The sequence below is a fragment of the Primulina eburnea genome, chromosome 7 (genome assembly GCF_022965805.1).
Source record: "Primulina eburnea isolate SZY01 chromosome 7, ASM2296580v1, whole genome shotgun sequence".
Lineage (NCBI taxonomy): Eukaryota > Viridiplantae > Streptophyta > Magnoliopsida > Lamiales > Gesneriaceae > Primulina > Primulina eburnea.
Window position 1 is genome coordinate 1,008,392 of NC_133107.1, and position 17,564 is coordinate 1,025,955.

A 17,564-nucleotide genomic window follows, 5' to 3' on the forward strand; every position below is an offset into this window, starting at 1 on the left:
AAGTTTAGATTTTGGGAAAAATTAAGTGCATTTTAATATATTTCAAATGCATATAAAATATAAATGAAGATGTATTTTTTTAAAAAAAATAGTTGATTAAGATTACAAAAAATACTTCGACTTTAGATTAGGTTTAACTAGGGTTAGGTTAGTTGAGTTGGTGCGAGTGAAGTCTTGCGTGGTTGGGTTAGATTCCAAAGTATCGGGCGATAGCGGCTCCGTGTTTCCGCAGATTGAAGTCCCTCAACCGTTGGATTCTGTGTGCTCAGATTCTTGATAACCTAACACTTTATTAATTTCTTTTATTTTATACTCGTACATAATATAATACTAGTGACTATGCACACGCGATGCGTGTTTACAATTTTTTTATTATTCTCAATGGACTAAAGTGTAATTGATAATTATGGGGTGACTAAATTGATATTTAAATGTTGAAATAAACAATAAATAAAAAGTGTGTGTTGAAATTTGAAAAAAAAAATAACAACAAAACCAAAAGTGTAATATTAATATAATGTAAGGGTAAATTGGAAAAAAAAAACTTGGATGTCCTCCTAGGTTAGTTACATCATGTGCTCATCCTTAATATATATATAGATATATACATACAATGTACCAAAGGATCTGTGCTAGTGTTGACAAGGGTCCCACGTTTTCATTTGAAAAATGAGGTCCGCCGTATCATAATAGAAAGTTCGATAAGATAACATTTTGTCTGACGCGAAAAACCAAAACTTTCTTGCTTTAATATATTTTTCGTGAAACTGTCTCATATATCTATATATATATATATATTATATAGTTTCGGTTCTTACAGGTATATATATATGTACAACCTAAATAGAAAAACTGGAGGTCCACCCAATAATTTCCAAATAATCTGAATTATATCCTTTACGATTTTTATTGGTCTGGGTAGGGATATCAAGGTGAGTTGGCAGTCCCTCCCGAGTCCCAAACATTATTTAATTCCCTTCACTTCGCTTTTGTTATTTACTGATCAAATTTTCGTAATAAGATCAGGAGAAGATAAATGTGTACTTGTTCACTTCCAATTTTTTTGTCTGGCGAGTTAATGTCAAGACACGACAATTGCCAATGTCGTTTTCTGATTGACTCTGGCGGGCGCGGAGTCCTTTTCCTACACCCTAGCCCTTCCATAGTTCCATGCACGCATTATGATTATTTTTTGTTCATTTTGTTATCCATGATGGAGATTTTCTTTGATTGCATTTCAAGATTTACACAGTATAAAATTTATAGAATCGGATGTCAAATATTAAATATTTTTATCATTTATCTCCATACTTAATTATTAAAAATTCCTAAGTAATTTCCATACATGTTCATCTCTCGGATACACTTAATTATTAGAGAAAATACTTAAAAATGAAATTATAGACAACGTACTCACTCATGATGTGTTTTGTTTTAAATAATTAAACCTACCTCGTACGGACCAACCTTGACTTAAATTTTAAAATAAAAACCGAATTTAATCTCATATGAGATAGGAATCTTTTTATTCTTTTATATATATTATAAAATAAAGTAAAGACTAACAAAGAATAATGCAAACACAAATAAATTCAATATATCAAAATGATTAGATAAGCGCCCTATTTATAGGTGCAAGAAATTATCAAACATGGTAAGTATGATATCACAAGTAATTGACATAATCACTGTTCTTTACCATCTCCTCATGATTTGATTACATTTTTTTTCGTTTACTAGCTCGAATATTTGATTATCTCACATCATTATATTGCAACACTTCCTCTTGGATGCCTTTTGATAGATATGCCTCGTTAAAATATTACCAGAAAACTCAACTGGATAAAAACTTAGAGAAATAAAAAGAGTTTGATAGCTCTTTTTATTGCTCAATCGTCTCATTAAATATCGTCACAAAAAACTAAGTAGGAAAAATCTTGGACAAAGAAAAGAAAAAGCTCAATTTGGATATATTCTTTATGTTGCAAGCATCACTTGAAATCTCTAAATCTATGACATTCCGATCTTGTATACCAATCTCTCAAAAGTTGATGGAGGCAATGATTTTTTGGAAAGATCGACCGGATTATCATTTGAACAAATTTGTTGAACTTTTAATATCGTCTGTTTTATGCAAATCATGAGTAAAAAAAAAAATGGATATTAAATCCCATAGCTTCTACATGTATTTCAATATATAGTATCCAAAAGAGATAATTTTTGTCAGAGATATCAAGCGTGGAAAATTAAAACTCCGAGATATTCAATATGATGAAATCAATATAACACAATACATGTTTACAATCATATAATATCCATAATAAATAATAAAGAAACTTTTAACAAGCATTAAGAAGCAAACTTAATAATGCACGTAAAATAATTCTTCATAAGCTTTAATACGATGTGAATTGAAATAATATATATAAGACGGTCATGCGTATGCGTAGATATCGATTTAACAAATTAATATCGATAATGATGAGCATCTATATCCACGTAATCATGATTTCGATTTGAAGACAAAAGAAATTCATGGGGCCTGATAGCAATAGATTTCTATGTATACGTTTATCCACCTCTTTACAAATCTTTGAAAAGGAAATTAAAATTGTATATTTGTTCTCCCAAATAAATCGGGGATCCAAAAAGAATACAAGCAGCTTTTATGTATCATGCAGCGGATGAGATATTTAGAAGAATTATATAATATTTTCAAATAGAATTATAGATGATAGTTAACGGCAAAAAATTGTGTGAGACGGTACTACGAGCAGGGACGGAGCCACCCCAAAGGCTGGGGTGGACTCCAGCCCAGGCTAAGTTTTTCGACCTACTAAAGAATTAGCGACGGATTTACTATATCCGTCGCTAGAATTTTTGAATTTATAAAAATTTTTAGCTCATAGCCCAGGGTAAAAAAAAAAACTAATGGTTTAGCGACGACTTTATTAAAACCGTCGCTAAAATTACGACGGTTTTCTTATAGCCGTCGCTATTCAGCGACGGTTTTCTTAAAGCCGTCGCTATTCAGCGACGGTTTTTTTAAAGCCGTCGCCGATTAGCCCAGTCTCTAATTATTTCCTGGCTACGTCCCTGACCACGAGTCGTATTTTGTGAGACATATCTCTTATTTGGGTCATCCATGAAAAAATATTACTTTTTATGCTAATAGTATTAATTTTTATTGTGAATATCGGTAGAGTTGACCCGTCTCATAAATAAAGATTCGTAAAACCGTCTCGCAAAAACCTACTCTTGTGAACAAAGCAAAGACTACCAAAGAATAATGCAAAGACTAGTGAATTCAAAATTCTCATATATGATGACTATGATATGACAAGTAATTGATATTTTACAATCTCCCGACGATATAAAATTTCTATCGACATATAATTCTTGATATTTTAGGTATAATATCACATCAATGTAAATCCCGAAACGTAAAAGATTTGGTTGAATTTAAGAATGATATGGAAAGTTGAAGTTGATTTCCATGTCATGGTGAATGATGATATACTGAAGTAAAAATAAAAAAAAAAGAATTAATCATATCTGCCTTGTGCACTGATTGGCCGCGACACTTTCTTGCACGTCCATAGCACAACAGCGAGACGAGCACCGGATAAACTTTTTCGAGTTAATAAAGCAATAATTGATCCATTAATGAAAGTGAAACATCATCGCGGGTTAAAGCATAAGATTATTTTTTAAAAAAGAAAAAGAAAAATCATATTTATGGGTTTAACTTTTTTTTTTACACATCTCGCTAATAATCGATTTTGTGTAGTTTTGATAAAATTGAAGTTTCTTGTCAAATATAATAAATAAATAAAAATTGATGTTTTTATTAAACATTTGAATTAATCATTTTCGTGAAGAGATATATAAAAAAAAACAGTTATCAGCAATCCCTCTTTCATCTGACAATTAATCTCTAGTTTTTATTATTTTTATTTGTTATATTATTAATATTGATAAAATAATAATAATAATAATAACAACAACGAGAAATTAACGAATGATATTGGCATCCCTCCAACAGATACTCTCTAAATTGGAGACTGAAGTGGAGGAGCTAGGTAATGGAGATATGACAGACAAAAGTTGCTCAAAGCTATATCTTTGATTGAGCCGGTTTTCATGTCTTCAGTGTTTGATTAACTGAGGACTGAGGAGATTCTCAATGGAAGAAACATAAACTCGTGTGCCCGCTTCCGATACATCATCATCACATTGTGGAGGTTCGCAGTTTACATGACCTAGTATTCTTTCCTATTGCCACTGCATGTGGTTTTATGCAAACTTAATAATTATTTTACGTTAGCGGATACACAAATGTTGTCTCGTGATCATACTACAGTTTCACATGTCCTATTTCGTAAAACTTGAATGAAAACATGTATTGTGACTGCACAAATGATTTTTCTTTTATACTCGGGTAGAACAAGAGAAATCAGTTGATTTAAATAAAAGACCTACACCATTTGGCAGTTTACATGCCAAAAGGCAAAGAAATTAACTGTCTCGCAGACTACTGTAATAAGAATGAACAATTTCCCTACTCCCCTTCACCTACACTAACTACTTCCGTGAAATGGTTAGCTCTACAGGCTTTTACTTGATTCCTCTGGGAACTCTATAAAACCCGCAAAAAGGGTATGGAACTTCTCGACTTTCATTACCATATAAGATTTCTTAGTACTGTCCCTGCCGTTAATCCTGAGCTATAGGGGCCATGTTCAAGAATTTTGCATCATTCATTTAGTAGCCCTCTAATGGAATTCTCTTCAAGCCTACAGCAATCGGCATGCCCAAGAATCCAAAGAATATGCAGAAAAACCATTGCATGAAAGTAAGCGGAGTTGTGTTCGCAAACGTGCCAAGGTATTCAATGATTATGAACTGGAATAGCACTGTAGATCCAAGAACTGATACAAAAACATAGTTATCCAGAATTCCTTCTAGCACATTGATTTTCTCCATTTCTCTGGAGTTCACCTCATTGAAAAGCTGCAACAAACCAGATGTGTTGAAGGAATATAGCACAATAAAGCATCTGTGGACATGTTAATGGACAGCTGTTTAAAAAAAATGTCAAGACAGAAACAGATACCTGACAGAAAACGAATGAGTTGAAAATAATCGTGTTGAGTATCAAATCTGAATCAGGGCAACTATGAAGCATGAATATTGTCTTTCCACAAGCTTGAAGAAACCATATGACCAAAAACTGATACAAAGATTGTCCTAGGATGTTCCTCCACATAACAGCGCTAATGAAGTTTCCCTTCCTTCCAACAGGAGACCTTTTCATCAGTTCATCACTAGGAGGCTCGGTTGCCAGTGCGAGTGCACCTAATGTGTCCATAATCATATTTACCCACAGAAGTTGAACAGCGGTCAGAGGAGCAGTTCCTGAAATGCCATTTCGAAGCATGAGAAAAAATATCTTTCCCCAAGTACACGAGGATGGAATATTATATTTGCTTAAAAAGGCTTTGTTACCAGTCAAGCAGGCAGAGGAGAAGTTTACGACCAATGCAACAACATTAACAGTCAGCTGGAACTGCACGAACTTCTGTATGTTAACGTACACTGAGCGTCCCCATTTGGCTACAGTCACAATTGTGGAGAAATTATCATCCAAAATTATGACATCTGCACTCTCTTTTGCTACCTGATTTCATCACATTATAATAATGAATCTCATATATGTAAAAAAAAACTTGATTGGACAAAAGACACTTAATTTTTATCCATTTCATTTTATAAAATCACCTCAGTTCCTGCAATTCCCATTGCAAGTCCAATATCTGCTTCATGTAGTGCAGGAGCATCATTTGTCCCATCACCAGTCACTGCCACGACCTCATTAAATGTTGTTCTCAAGTGCTTCACCAATGTGTGCTTGTCTAGTGGCGAAGACCGAGCCATAACCTGAGATGCATGCAAATGACCATAAGCTAAAAGCTGTGTGTGTGTATCTGTCTGTCATGTTTCACGGACCTTATTTAATTTGGAGGGCACATTTCATATTTCTTAGTTGGGGAAAAACTGGTAATTTTCAGAAGTAAATGCGTTAGTTACCTGAATCTTTGGAATTAATTCAAGCAATTCCTCCATACTTTTTTCACGAAAAACAGGACCTTCAATGGCAATACCATCTTCAGTCAGTATCCCACACTCTCTCGCAATAGCTTTAGCAGTGTTGATGTTGTCTCCTGTAACCATCCGAACAGTCACGCCAGCTGAACGACAAAGTGCAACGGATTCCCGAACTCCGGGACGCACAGGATCCTTGATTCCCACAATCCCTATACAAGTATAACCAGATGCTGGAATAGCATCATTCGGGGAGAACCCGCTTGCAAGTTCTACGTAGGCAAGACAAAGTGTCCTCAGAGCCTCACTAGCAAACTGATCAATGATTTCTTTAAGATGACACATGGATGCTTCATCGAGGGGGACAACTTCACCATTAGAATCAATCACCTTTTCACATGCAGCAAGAATAATCTCTGAAGCACCTTTAGTATGAGCTCTAAGGCCGTGTCCTGGAAGCTCCAACACAACACCCATCCTCTTCTTTGTGGAGTTAAATGGTTCTACTTTCACTAACTTATACGCTTGTCTTTCTTCCCGAAAATTGCCCCCAAGAGATAGTCCAAACTCCAAGATGGCTGTCTCAGTTGGAGTCCCCAAAATCTCTCGTTTTCCTTGCTTGTTAACCACCACTTCTCCACCAGTATTGTTGAAAATCGACTGCAGCAGGGTCTTAACTACTGTTTCGGGGAGCTCAGAGCGTAGAGCAGATGCAGTTCTTGGTTCTCTCAGATCCTTGACCTCCATACAAATGCATGATTTCACCACTGTCATGTGATTAGTCGTCAATGTCCCGGTCTTGTCACTACATATGGTTGTGGCCGACCCCATGGTCTCACAGGCAGCCAAGTTTCGTACGAGAGCTTTATCGTTCATCATTTTTTTCATGGCAAAAGCAAGGCTCAACGTCACGGCTAGAGGGAGACCCTCAGGAACTGCTACAACGACAATGGTAACTGCAATGGCAAAGTATTCTAATAACTCTAAAGCATCGTCTCCAGACCAGCGAAACATTGTTCCCTCGTGCCATTTACTGCCAACCATTTTTTGGACTAACACAGCAAATGTCACAACAGCAAAACAGAGGCCTATCTTTCCAATAATAGTCGCCACCCCATTTAGTTTAACTTGCAATGGTGTTTCCTCATCCCCTCCTTCACTTAGCGTTGCCATTAACTTCCCCCACTGAGTTCTCATGCCAACAGTGGTAACAAGCATCTTGCATGAGCCATCTTGGACCTTGGTTCCAGAGAGAAGAAATGGATTATCGGGACTAACCATAACTGGCTCGCTTTCTCCGGTCAGACTAGATTCGTCGATCAAAACAGAGAATCCTGAAAGAAAAAGGCCATCTGCAGGGACTTGGTCGCCAATTGCAAGGTGCACAATATCACCAGCAAGAAGCTCATAAATCGACATCTTCTGTCTGTACCCGTTTCTTGTAACTTGGATGGTAATTTTCTTCTTTTCCTTGTCCAAATCCTTGAATTGCAAAGACTGACGATAATCACTTGTAGCTGTTACAAAGACAACCAGCAAGATACTAGCAACGATCCCGAGTCCATCATGAGCTCCCTTAGGCCATCCCTCGGTGGCAATGCCGACTATCAAAGAAATAATCGCGCATACGCCAAGAATCATGAGAGTCATATCTTGAAGGGCTTCCCAAACAAACACCCAAAAGCTTCGAATTTCGCTTTCTTGAAACTTATTGATGCCATAAATCTGTTCTCTTCGACTAAGAGATTCAGTATCAGTAGAAAGCCCATCTGTGGAGCTTGTGGCGAGCTTTTCTGCAAGGCCAGATGCCCCCCCATGAAACTTTAGCTTTTTAACATCGTGACCTTCGACTATGGACCCTATTTCATCAGCACAAATCTGAAAACCAGCAGCTTCAACTTCCTTAGGTACAGTGTAATCACTCGGCTGCACACCTGTGTATAGTTTAGCGACAGAGGTTCAGATTAAGAATTTATGGAACCAAGAAACCTCGGTTTAAGCAAATTATCAGGAAAGTCACCTTGTATGAATTGGAAGGCAGCTTTTGAGACCAGGACTGCAATTCTCAACTTCTCCTGACATATATATATATATATACAACGAGATATATCTACAATCAGCCACTTTTGCAAACCTATGTATAAATTATGATCACAGACGTATTGGAAACAACATGAAATGTTTTTGACTCAACAGGAAGAGTAAAAGAACTTCGAAGAGAAGAGGAACATATTGACTGCGAGTAATCCCATTTTTCATTATCTATATATACATTTGAGATTCTCGTACATTTTAAAGATCAGTCAATGTTCAAGATTGTGACATTAATTCATGATCAATCAGGAGTTCTTGATTCAAAATCCTTCCTTCAAATAAAAATATATATCTAGTGCATAGACCAAGAAGAAGGAACAATCTAAGAAAGATAAAAAAATAAAAATAAGATAAAATGGTGAAAGTCAACGCCACATCGTAAAAATAGTGGTTATGATAAAACAGGAGGAGGAGGAGAAGGGAAACCTGATTAGTTTTGCGCATGGCAGCAGCCTCGTGGCGCTTGGATAAATTAGCAGTGAATCTGAACCGTCGCTTGGGGTTCTTAACCAGCCCACAGAGATCCCTCCACCGCTGCAACGTCTCCGCCGACGCATGCTTCGGCTTGACGTCCCATTTCTCACTCAATAAACTCTCCATGTTTCCCCTCCTCAATGAGCTATCTCTTACCTTGTTATTATTCCAAAATATTTTGCACTATAATCTGTGTTCGATGCTCAGAGCTTCTATCGTTTTATAAATATTCGTTGCATTTCGAATATATTAAAGATCGGGGGCCCATCAAAGGACGAAGCTCTGCATCATTTGATTCGAAAAGAAACGCCCACATCCAAGAAATTTCCTGGTATTTTCCTGAAAGAAACTTCCCACGAATGTTCTGCTAAAATCCGCAAATAGTAAAAAAAGAAGAAGCGATGATAGAGATAAATTTGTTCGATCCGATTTCTTGGCAGGAGAAATTAGAAATGCGTGGTTAAGGGATTTGCGAAATTTGCAGCAGTTGTGCTCCTATTTTCTTGGAATGTTGAACGAAAAGTGCGAGTCAGATGAGAATTTTCATGTTGACTTTAACGTGTTGTAAAGTATATTATTACAGAAAGAAAATTTAATTTACTATTTATTGTGTAACGCGTTACTTTTAATTGGTCTTCACACGTTCCACACACGGTGAACCCACTATTTTATTTTACTAATAAAAATAAATAGTTTGGTGGAGATGGCTACAATAAAGTAGAGATACACTTTGTTTTTAAAACAAATGCATGCTTCTTAATGCTTATGCGGTTTCGTTTCAAAAAATCTCTCAACATACGAACTTTATTCACGAGTCCAAATTAATTCCCCTGGATCTACGTAACGAATTTAAAGATGTAAATAAATATATTCGAGTTCGAATTTTATTCAAATCTAAACAAATTTGTTCGAAAGATTCCAACATTTTCCCAAATTATTCAAATTATTGTTCAAAACAAAATCTATTTATTTGATATATACTGATAAAATATCAAATCACAGATTAGATGTAGTCAACTGTACAAAGTCATGGCACAAGAATATCAACTAGATGATGACATCATATCATTGACGCCAACTCCTTGTCAACAAGCTACTCCAAGCCATCTTAGGACGTCCACATCTAAACGAAGATCCGGACTACTGTACTAATGTAGTGTCCAAACCATGATGCCCTTGTCGATGCAGTTCGCGACGTGGAGTTGTCAATTAACTAAGCTAGATACTTTAAGGAATGTACATTTTTTTTTAAGAAATAATGGGATCAAGAAGTGGTGTTTCGAGAACGGGCTTGTAGCTCAATGGTCTCATATCTGTCGGATTAAACTGTTCTTCGGGTTCGATCTTCCCTCTCTACGTGAGTTATAATAATAATAAAAAAAGAATAAGTGATGTTTCAGTCCTTTCGATGAAATAAAAGTTTTTCAATTATGTATGTGTGGTACGTAGACCTCACATTTTTTGAGGAGGTTCATTATTCTTATGAACAAATCAATGTGCATGAATTATTTGCAAACTTTGCATGTGTGGGAAAAGCGCATCTATGATGTCCGATTCAAATATTGAAATGTACATGGCCCCGATGGTGGCCAATGAATTTAAGGTTGTGTTTGGATAACAGATTTGAAATCTGTTAATTTTAAATGTATTTTTATTATTTAATAACTTAAAGAGAATAAATTCAATTCATGTTCATACTTATTTATGTTACAGTTGAAATAATTCATAGATTATTAGAATATTCAAACCATTCGAAATATATTGTGATTAATTAAATAAATAAGAGATGAATTTAATTTTCCTTTCTTGAGGTTATTTAACAATGAAAATTAATTCGAAATTCATGGATTTCAAATGATTTAATTCAAATACAATTTTTTGACTTTGAAATAAATATTTTATTTTAAAAATGTTCTTACGGAGTGAATTACTCTTGAAATTTCCCTAAACTCACAAATTTATTATTACACTCTAAACATGTTTTTATGGCCTTAAGATATCAATGCATTTGCACAAATCAACACAAATTAATGAAACCTAAATATAAATTTAGGATCGTCTCTAAATGCCAAACGAAATTAGATTAATTTTTTTTTGTATTTAATTTTCTTGATAACAACCAATATGAAAACGAATAGAATAACAATATTGCTTCAACTAATTAGCTTAAAGAATTTTGAATTACATTTTTATTTCTTAAACATAATTAAAAGGGATATTGATAGCACGAGAGATATTTACATATTAAATTAATTATTAAAATAAACTTAAATATGTAGTCAACTATAACACACTATAGACGATATTTCGCATATACTTTTGGCTCCAAATTTATTTAGCCCGTAAAATAAAATTAAAAATAATTAATCAAATATTAGTAGAAACAAATATATCATTATTTATTTTCCAAAAAATTAATTTAATTAAAAATAAACTATTTTTTATTTGTAAGTTAAATTTGTTTAGTCCTTAGGTAATAACGTTAGATATTTATATTTATTAATTTATTGGATTATATAAATATAAATTTATATAAATGAATGGAAGTATTTTTATAGCTGATGATAATGATATAACTTAAATATTTTAAATTGTACGAAAATTCAAACATCACATTTTTTATTGTTCTCACAAGTAAAGTTTTTATAGTGTGCCAAACTTGTATTCGAGGGTTTAATAAACCAAAAGTTTTATTTCATATTATTATTATTATTATTATTATTATTATTATGTCACTATCTTTCAATGCACGTTAGGTATGTTCGAAATCAAAAACAATAATTTGAAAACTACGTTAATCATGTAAATAGTTTTTAGTAAATCATGTGCGATAAAATTATGTGAAAAAATATTGCTTGAAAAAATAAAACTCATGATTATTGATCAATTTAGGCACCGTTTGGTTCGTGTGATAGGATAAGTAAATGATATATAATAATAGTGATTATAAAATAAAAAGTAAGGATACACAATACATTATGATAAATTATATGATGTTTGGCATGAATTTAACTTGCTTGATTATTTTTGTTATCTATTTACTAAAATGCCCTCATCATATATTAGTTAGTAATATATTCTTAAAATGATTGAATAAATAAATAAAATATCTAGAATTAATTGATTTAAAAAATTATAAATAAAATTTAAATATTATATTAATTATTAAATTTTCATTAATTCTAATTTTCGAAAAAAAAAACTAAAAACCCGATTAATAATCGAAAAAATAATTAAATTTTGATAATAATATAAATATGCATTTATTGTGATAATTAAAATATTAATACAAATTTGAATAATAAAAAATAGTTAATAAAAATTATAATATTACAGTTAAAAATAATATAATAATAAAAAATATGATCAATAATAATTAAATTATTTATAATATTAGTCAAATTAAAAATTATATTTAAATATTATTAAATGTTTTGAATCTATAATTATTTTAAACTTTAGAATATTAAAGAAAAATTTAAATTAATTAAACATAATCCCTTCTCCTCCAAAGGATTATATAATCATCCACATGAGGATAATAATGCATATGTGTAGGCCGGGTGCGGGCTGAACGGGCCTATCACAATCTTAATCATGCACACCAAACACATGATAAATGAAGGATTAACAATCAATCCCCTTTATCATACACACCAAACAATGCCTTATATTATTCTCCATCCACCCCTCGAGCAGTCCTAAAAGGATACATTATTGTGTTTAGGGGTGCAGTATGATGAAATAAATTTAATATTCTATCATTTCAATTTTTTTTAATTCTCTCACGATAAGAACATGGAAGAAATCATGTGAGACTACCGCTTTCGAAATGAAAATTATATCGAGAAACGCGACTTTGGGGAACATGGCTCAACTCTTTTTTTACAAATACCAGATCGCAGAAGTTCAAATCAACGGTCCAAACAATCCAACGAGAATAAATTCCAAACAATCACCGTACACGTACAGTTCCTATTATTTCTTCAATTTCGTTTGCATCATTTCGTGTCAGTTCTGTTTCTATTTCTCTAATTTTGAGCTTCAAAATGAGCAAGGGACCGGGAATCTTCTCAGACATTGGAAAGAAAGCCAAAGGTTTTTTTTCGATCTAAATTCAGCATCCCCTTCCTCTGTTGTTTATTTTTAAGATATTTTCGAGTGACTTAATTTTCGTTTTTTTTTTTTGTAGATCTGCTGACGAAGGACTACCTTTCCGATCACAAATTCTCTGTATCCACCTGCACTGAATCCGGAGTGGTGCGATTTTTCACTTTTTCTTTCCAAACGCATAAATTTGTGGTGTATGTATGGATACTGTGATATCTTTGTGTGTGGTTTCTATTATTATTCAGGAAAATTCGTGTCGTGATTTGATAATTTTCCATTTTGTGATTCTGCTTTATTTGTGATTTCTGGAATTTGTGCTCTACAATGGTATAGATGCCAGAGTTTTGTATGGTCGATTCTTGTCGATTGGCTTTTGATATATGCATTTAGTAGTCTAAATTACTCAGCAACTATTGCATTCAGTTTATTATTTTTTGTTTCTTCGTATGATTGCTAATGAATTTTCTTTGTGCTTTCCATCTGTTGCTTTAGTAGTTCATTTGTAGATGTTGGTTTAATGAGCTTCAATAATTCTGTCTTTTGCGGCGAACATGGACACGTTTCCTCCTGATTTCTGTATTATGTTTTTTTCATCATCGACATTATTCTTTCCAAATCTCTTTCTTGCATAGACTTCAACCTTGATTATGCTCTTTAGTTTATTAAGTGCAAGTTTCTACATGTCAATTGTGGTGATCTGTCATGGGATGTAGAAAAATGGAAACAACAGGTGCTATTCAGTTTGGAGACAGATCATGAATTTTTATCTGCACATTGTGTTATTTCAAGATGCAAACGAATTAATTTCGATAAATGAATACTGTCTGTCTACTGGTACTGGTCTGTCTGGTCCTCGCAGTTATATTATCTGTCAATTATTAAATGGTTCCTTGTTTTGAATTTATGATCAGCTCCTGGAAATCGCTGTTTCCCCAATACATTATGAAAAGAGAAAGCAATCAGTTTGTAAAAAAAAAATATGAGTTTGTTTTTATTTTAAGTTCGTGTTTATTGCCTGCTGCAAGTTTCTCAATAATATCTGTCGAATGATGTCTTCAGTTGGCAATCTATAGCAATCCGCTCGTTTATTTGGGGATTTTTAAAGTGAATAATTTATGAAAGAGTTTAGATAAAAAGGAAGAACATGAAATTGCGGGGAATTGCAGTAAATATACTGTGTGCTAGGTGAAGAGAACTATCATGCCTGTATATGAAAAAATAACCGATCTGGGCATATTTATACGCAGAAGATGAACTTAAACAGTAAATTGTGATAAAAAAGCCATTTACTTCATACCCTTGGCCAGTGAAGAACTTAATTTAATCCATAATTAAGGTAATTACTGACATTTTGATTGAAAATATCCTTAACCAATGGCAATACAAGGACAACCTTGTACTCTGAGAGGAGCAGCTACCCTTTGTTTATTGGGAAACTGTCGTAATTTAGTTATTATTATTGATTTTTATCCTCATACTGCACTTTTTTTACTAGCGTTTCCTGAATTTAGGCCCTGACTACATCGACTGTGAATAAAGGAGGCTACTCCTCTGGCGATGTGGCAGCACAATACAATTACAAAAATATCGTTGCTGATATCAGAGTGGACACGGAATCAAATGTTGGATCCTTAAACCTTCAACTCAGGGAAACATGCTTATCTCATTGTCACGCATCTAACTAATCCCTCTTCTTTTCACAGATTGCAGCAACTCTGACTTCTTCTGATATCGTCCCCTCATCAAGGACCATCGCCACCCTAAAATATCCCAATTATGAATCCGGAAAGGTATAATTCATGCATGATGCATGCATGTATAGTTTCCGAACAATTTTAATCTCATTGACCTTCTTTATCGTGCTCTGTTGTTTTGCTTCCACAGCTTGAAATTCAGTACTTCCACCCTCATGCATCCCTCACTGCAGCTGTTGGTATGAATCAGACCCCTCCAATTGATGTTTCATTGAACCTTGGTACTCCCATGGTTGCTTTGGGCGCGGAGGCTGGTTATGACACCGCTTCTGGTAAATTAATAAAATACACAGCTGGCATCTCTCTGACAAAACTCGATTCTTGTGCTTCCATACTTCTGTAAGTCCAAACATTTTTATACTAGTCATTAAAGATTAAAAAACAGTCGTCATTTCTTGTTTTTCTTGTTTTTCTTGTTATCGAGCTCTCAATCTTCTTGTAAGATTGAAGATTTGACCCTTATTCATATCTATTGATAGGAGCGACAAAGGAGACACCGTAAAGGCATCATACGTACACTACATCGATCAGTTGAAGAAGAGTGCTGCTGTGGGAGAGATTGCCAGAAAATTCTCAACGAATGAGAATACATTTGCTGTTGGAGGATCCTACGCCATAGACAGCCTGACTCTTCTGAAAATGAAGTTCAACAATCATGGCATAGTGGGGACGTTTTTGCAGCACGAGTTCATTCGAAAATCATTGGTGACTATATCCAGTGAATTTGACACCAAGTCTTTGGATAAAACTCCAAGATTTGGTTTATCACTGGCTTTGAAGCCTTGAGAACATCTTACCAAAGCACGCTGCTTCTTTTACTTAAAGTTGCGCTTTAAGGAAGCGCAGAATAATCAGTTGCAGAATTAAACTGTTCACGGATCTACGTTCTGTGATTCTTGCCGAGGGTATTTTATATGAATATTCTTTAGAGTTATTCGGTACACGTAGAACTCATTTTTGAGATATAATTTTACTCATATTGAGCAAACGTTGTATTTGTTTGTGCCAATTTCCAATCAACACTATGCATGCATCGGATAGTGCGGTTTTCCAGTTTGTTTATTTTTCTCAGGTTTGATCGCTTTGTGGAATATGCGAAGAGCCAGCCATCGCAAATGACATCTTTGTACAACGCCACGAAAACATTTTTCCTTTTCACCCGTCTTACAACACCAGCTTCAAATTAACTCCGAAATCAAGAAAAATACATCAAGATAATATTGAAATAATGTTTACTAATATATATATATACAAGGATGGTTCAAGAGAGAAAAAGCCATGATTATCATGATTTGAATATTTTTTCCACTCCAACAAAAAAACCACAAGAACCAGAACCCGGAACCTGCTGATAGCACATCAACAACTGTAGTTCAGGTCATGTGCGAGTCACATTGGGACTTTTCAATAGCTTGAAGGCTCGTAAATTGAACATCAATTTAGAATTTGAGCTTAGTGCAACACATGATACCCATAAAAAATACGGAGTAAGTATATCCATGGAGACACCGTAAGCTTTACCAAATGTTTCAATGGAACCCCCAGTCTATATCAAATTGAACATTGTAAATTATTACTGTGTAAAAAGTCATGAAACAAAAATTAAATCGTGGACTGGTAAGTCTAAATATAGAATTTCTGACGAACCCACCCATGATTTCAGAGACAATCAAAATACCAAAAAACATACACAAGTCCGCCACAATCATATCCTCTCTGATAAATCCAATAATTAAAACAGAATATAATAGAAAAAACAAACTTAATTGATTCACCTATCAATCGATGGTTTGCATAATATCCTCAGCCGTGAACTTAGTGCCCTTATCCTTATCTGAGGCGGCGCGGCCCTTCGCCTTGCGATCTAAGAGCGACTTACGGTCTTTATCTATGCGGAGCTTGGTGATAACAACCTTCGAAGGGTGAATGCCGACGTTGACGGTGGATCCGTTTACCTTCTCGCGGGTGATCCGCTCCACGTGGATGACCCATTTCTTACGGTAGACCTGGACTACTTTTCCCTCGCGACCCTTGTAGGTTCCACGTACAACCTGAACTTCGTCATCCTTTCGGACAGGCATGGAACGGACGCTGTGCTTGGTTCTGAGGTCACCAGAGAGCGGCGCGCTCATGATAACACGGCGAACGCTGGACGGCGCTGAGAAGTGAGCCTTTCGGCTCTTGCGCCGCGAGGAGGACACTCGGGGATTGAATTTCATCGTTGGGCGCGGGCGCTCCCTCTCTGGCTCTGCTCTGTGTGCAGCGGCTGATGAAGGTCGAACGGAAAGAGGTAGGGTTTTCTATTTATATACTATAATTTTTGAGGGCTCAATTGTACTTCTAGGGCTTTTCGTTGGGGCTCGAAGTTTATATACTATAATTTTTGAGTGGGCTCAATTGCGCTTCTAGGGCTTTCGTTTGGGCTTGAAGGTTTGATCTAGTTCGTTTAGTATTTTTTAGGCCCAAGTGTGTGTAAATATTTATTTTATAAAGTATACAAACAAATATGATAATCCGAATATATATATACATATATATATACACACACATAAATATATACACTATATTATTATGTGTGTGATCTTTAGAGTAACTATCTTAAAGGACACCAAAATATTTAATTTTATAATTATCATTTAGACTTTACTAAAAATTTCATTAAGTCACTTCATATTTTACATATAAAAATATATAAACAAAACTTCACTTTTAAATCGAATTCCTCTTCTAAATTGAAAATAATTTCATATTAATTTTTAGTATTATTTGATCAAATTAAAAATAATAATAATACATGCAACGCGTGTGCATCTTTTAATAACATATATAAATAGATACAAGAGTTGATATATATACCATGCTTGTGAAAAAATTTTATACTAAAAAAAGAAATAAATATGAATTAGTATTACATTTAATAATGTTACAATTTTAAATAGTTTATTCAATAACTAATATTTATTAATTTTAATAAGTAATTAAATAAAAAAACACATCGTAAATGACACTTATCTTATCGCTTTGAAA

General features: G+C 34.2%; 3 protein-coding genes across 3 annotated transcripts; 1 reads left to right on the forward strand and 2 right to left on the reverse strand.

The window, feature by feature from the left end:
• Window positions 1–4,448: 4,448 nt before the first annotated feature.
• LOC140836368 (calcium-transporting ATPase 2, plasma membrane-type-like) lies at window positions 4,449–9,210 on the reverse strand. The gene is made up of 7 exons (XM_073201843.1): window positions 8,626–9,210; window positions 8,126–8,180; window positions 6,091–8,039; window positions 5,782–5,940; window positions 5,509–5,680; window positions 5,117–5,418; window positions 4,449–5,013 (listed from the first exon to the last, which is right to left on the reverse strand). Exons 1-7 carry the CDS (start codon window positions 8,797–8,799, stop codon window positions 4,765–4,767), a joined length of 3,060 nt encoding a protein of 1,019 aa, XP_073057944.1. The 5' UTR covers window positions 8,800–9,210; the 3' UTR covers window positions 4,449–4,764.
• A 3,367-nt stretch (window positions 9,211–12,577) lies between these two features.
• LOC140836369 (mitochondrial outer membrane protein porin 2-like) lies at window positions 12,578–15,498 on the forward strand. The gene is made up of 6 exons (XM_073201844.1): window positions 12,578–12,771; window positions 12,866–12,933; window positions 14,295–14,405; window positions 14,487–14,573; window positions 14,668–14,876; window positions 15,017–15,498. Exons 1-6 carry the CDS (start codon window positions 12,723–12,725, stop codon window positions 15,321–15,323), a joined length of 831 nt encoding a protein of 276 aa, XP_073057945.1. The 5' UTR covers window positions 12,578–12,722; the 3' UTR covers window positions 15,324–15,498.
• Window positions 15,499–16,062: 564 nt separating this feature from the next.
• Window positions 16,063–16,832, reverse strand: LOC140836370 (large ribosomal subunit protein uL24z-like). The gene has a single exon (XM_073201845.1). The coding sequence runs from the start codon at window positions 16,754–16,756 to the stop codon at window positions 16,316–16,318; it is 441 nt and encodes a 146-aa protein (XP_073057946.1). The 5' UTR covers window positions 16,757–16,832; the 3' UTR covers window positions 16,063–16,315.
• Between the last annotated feature and the right edge of the window lie 732 nt (window positions 16,833–17,564).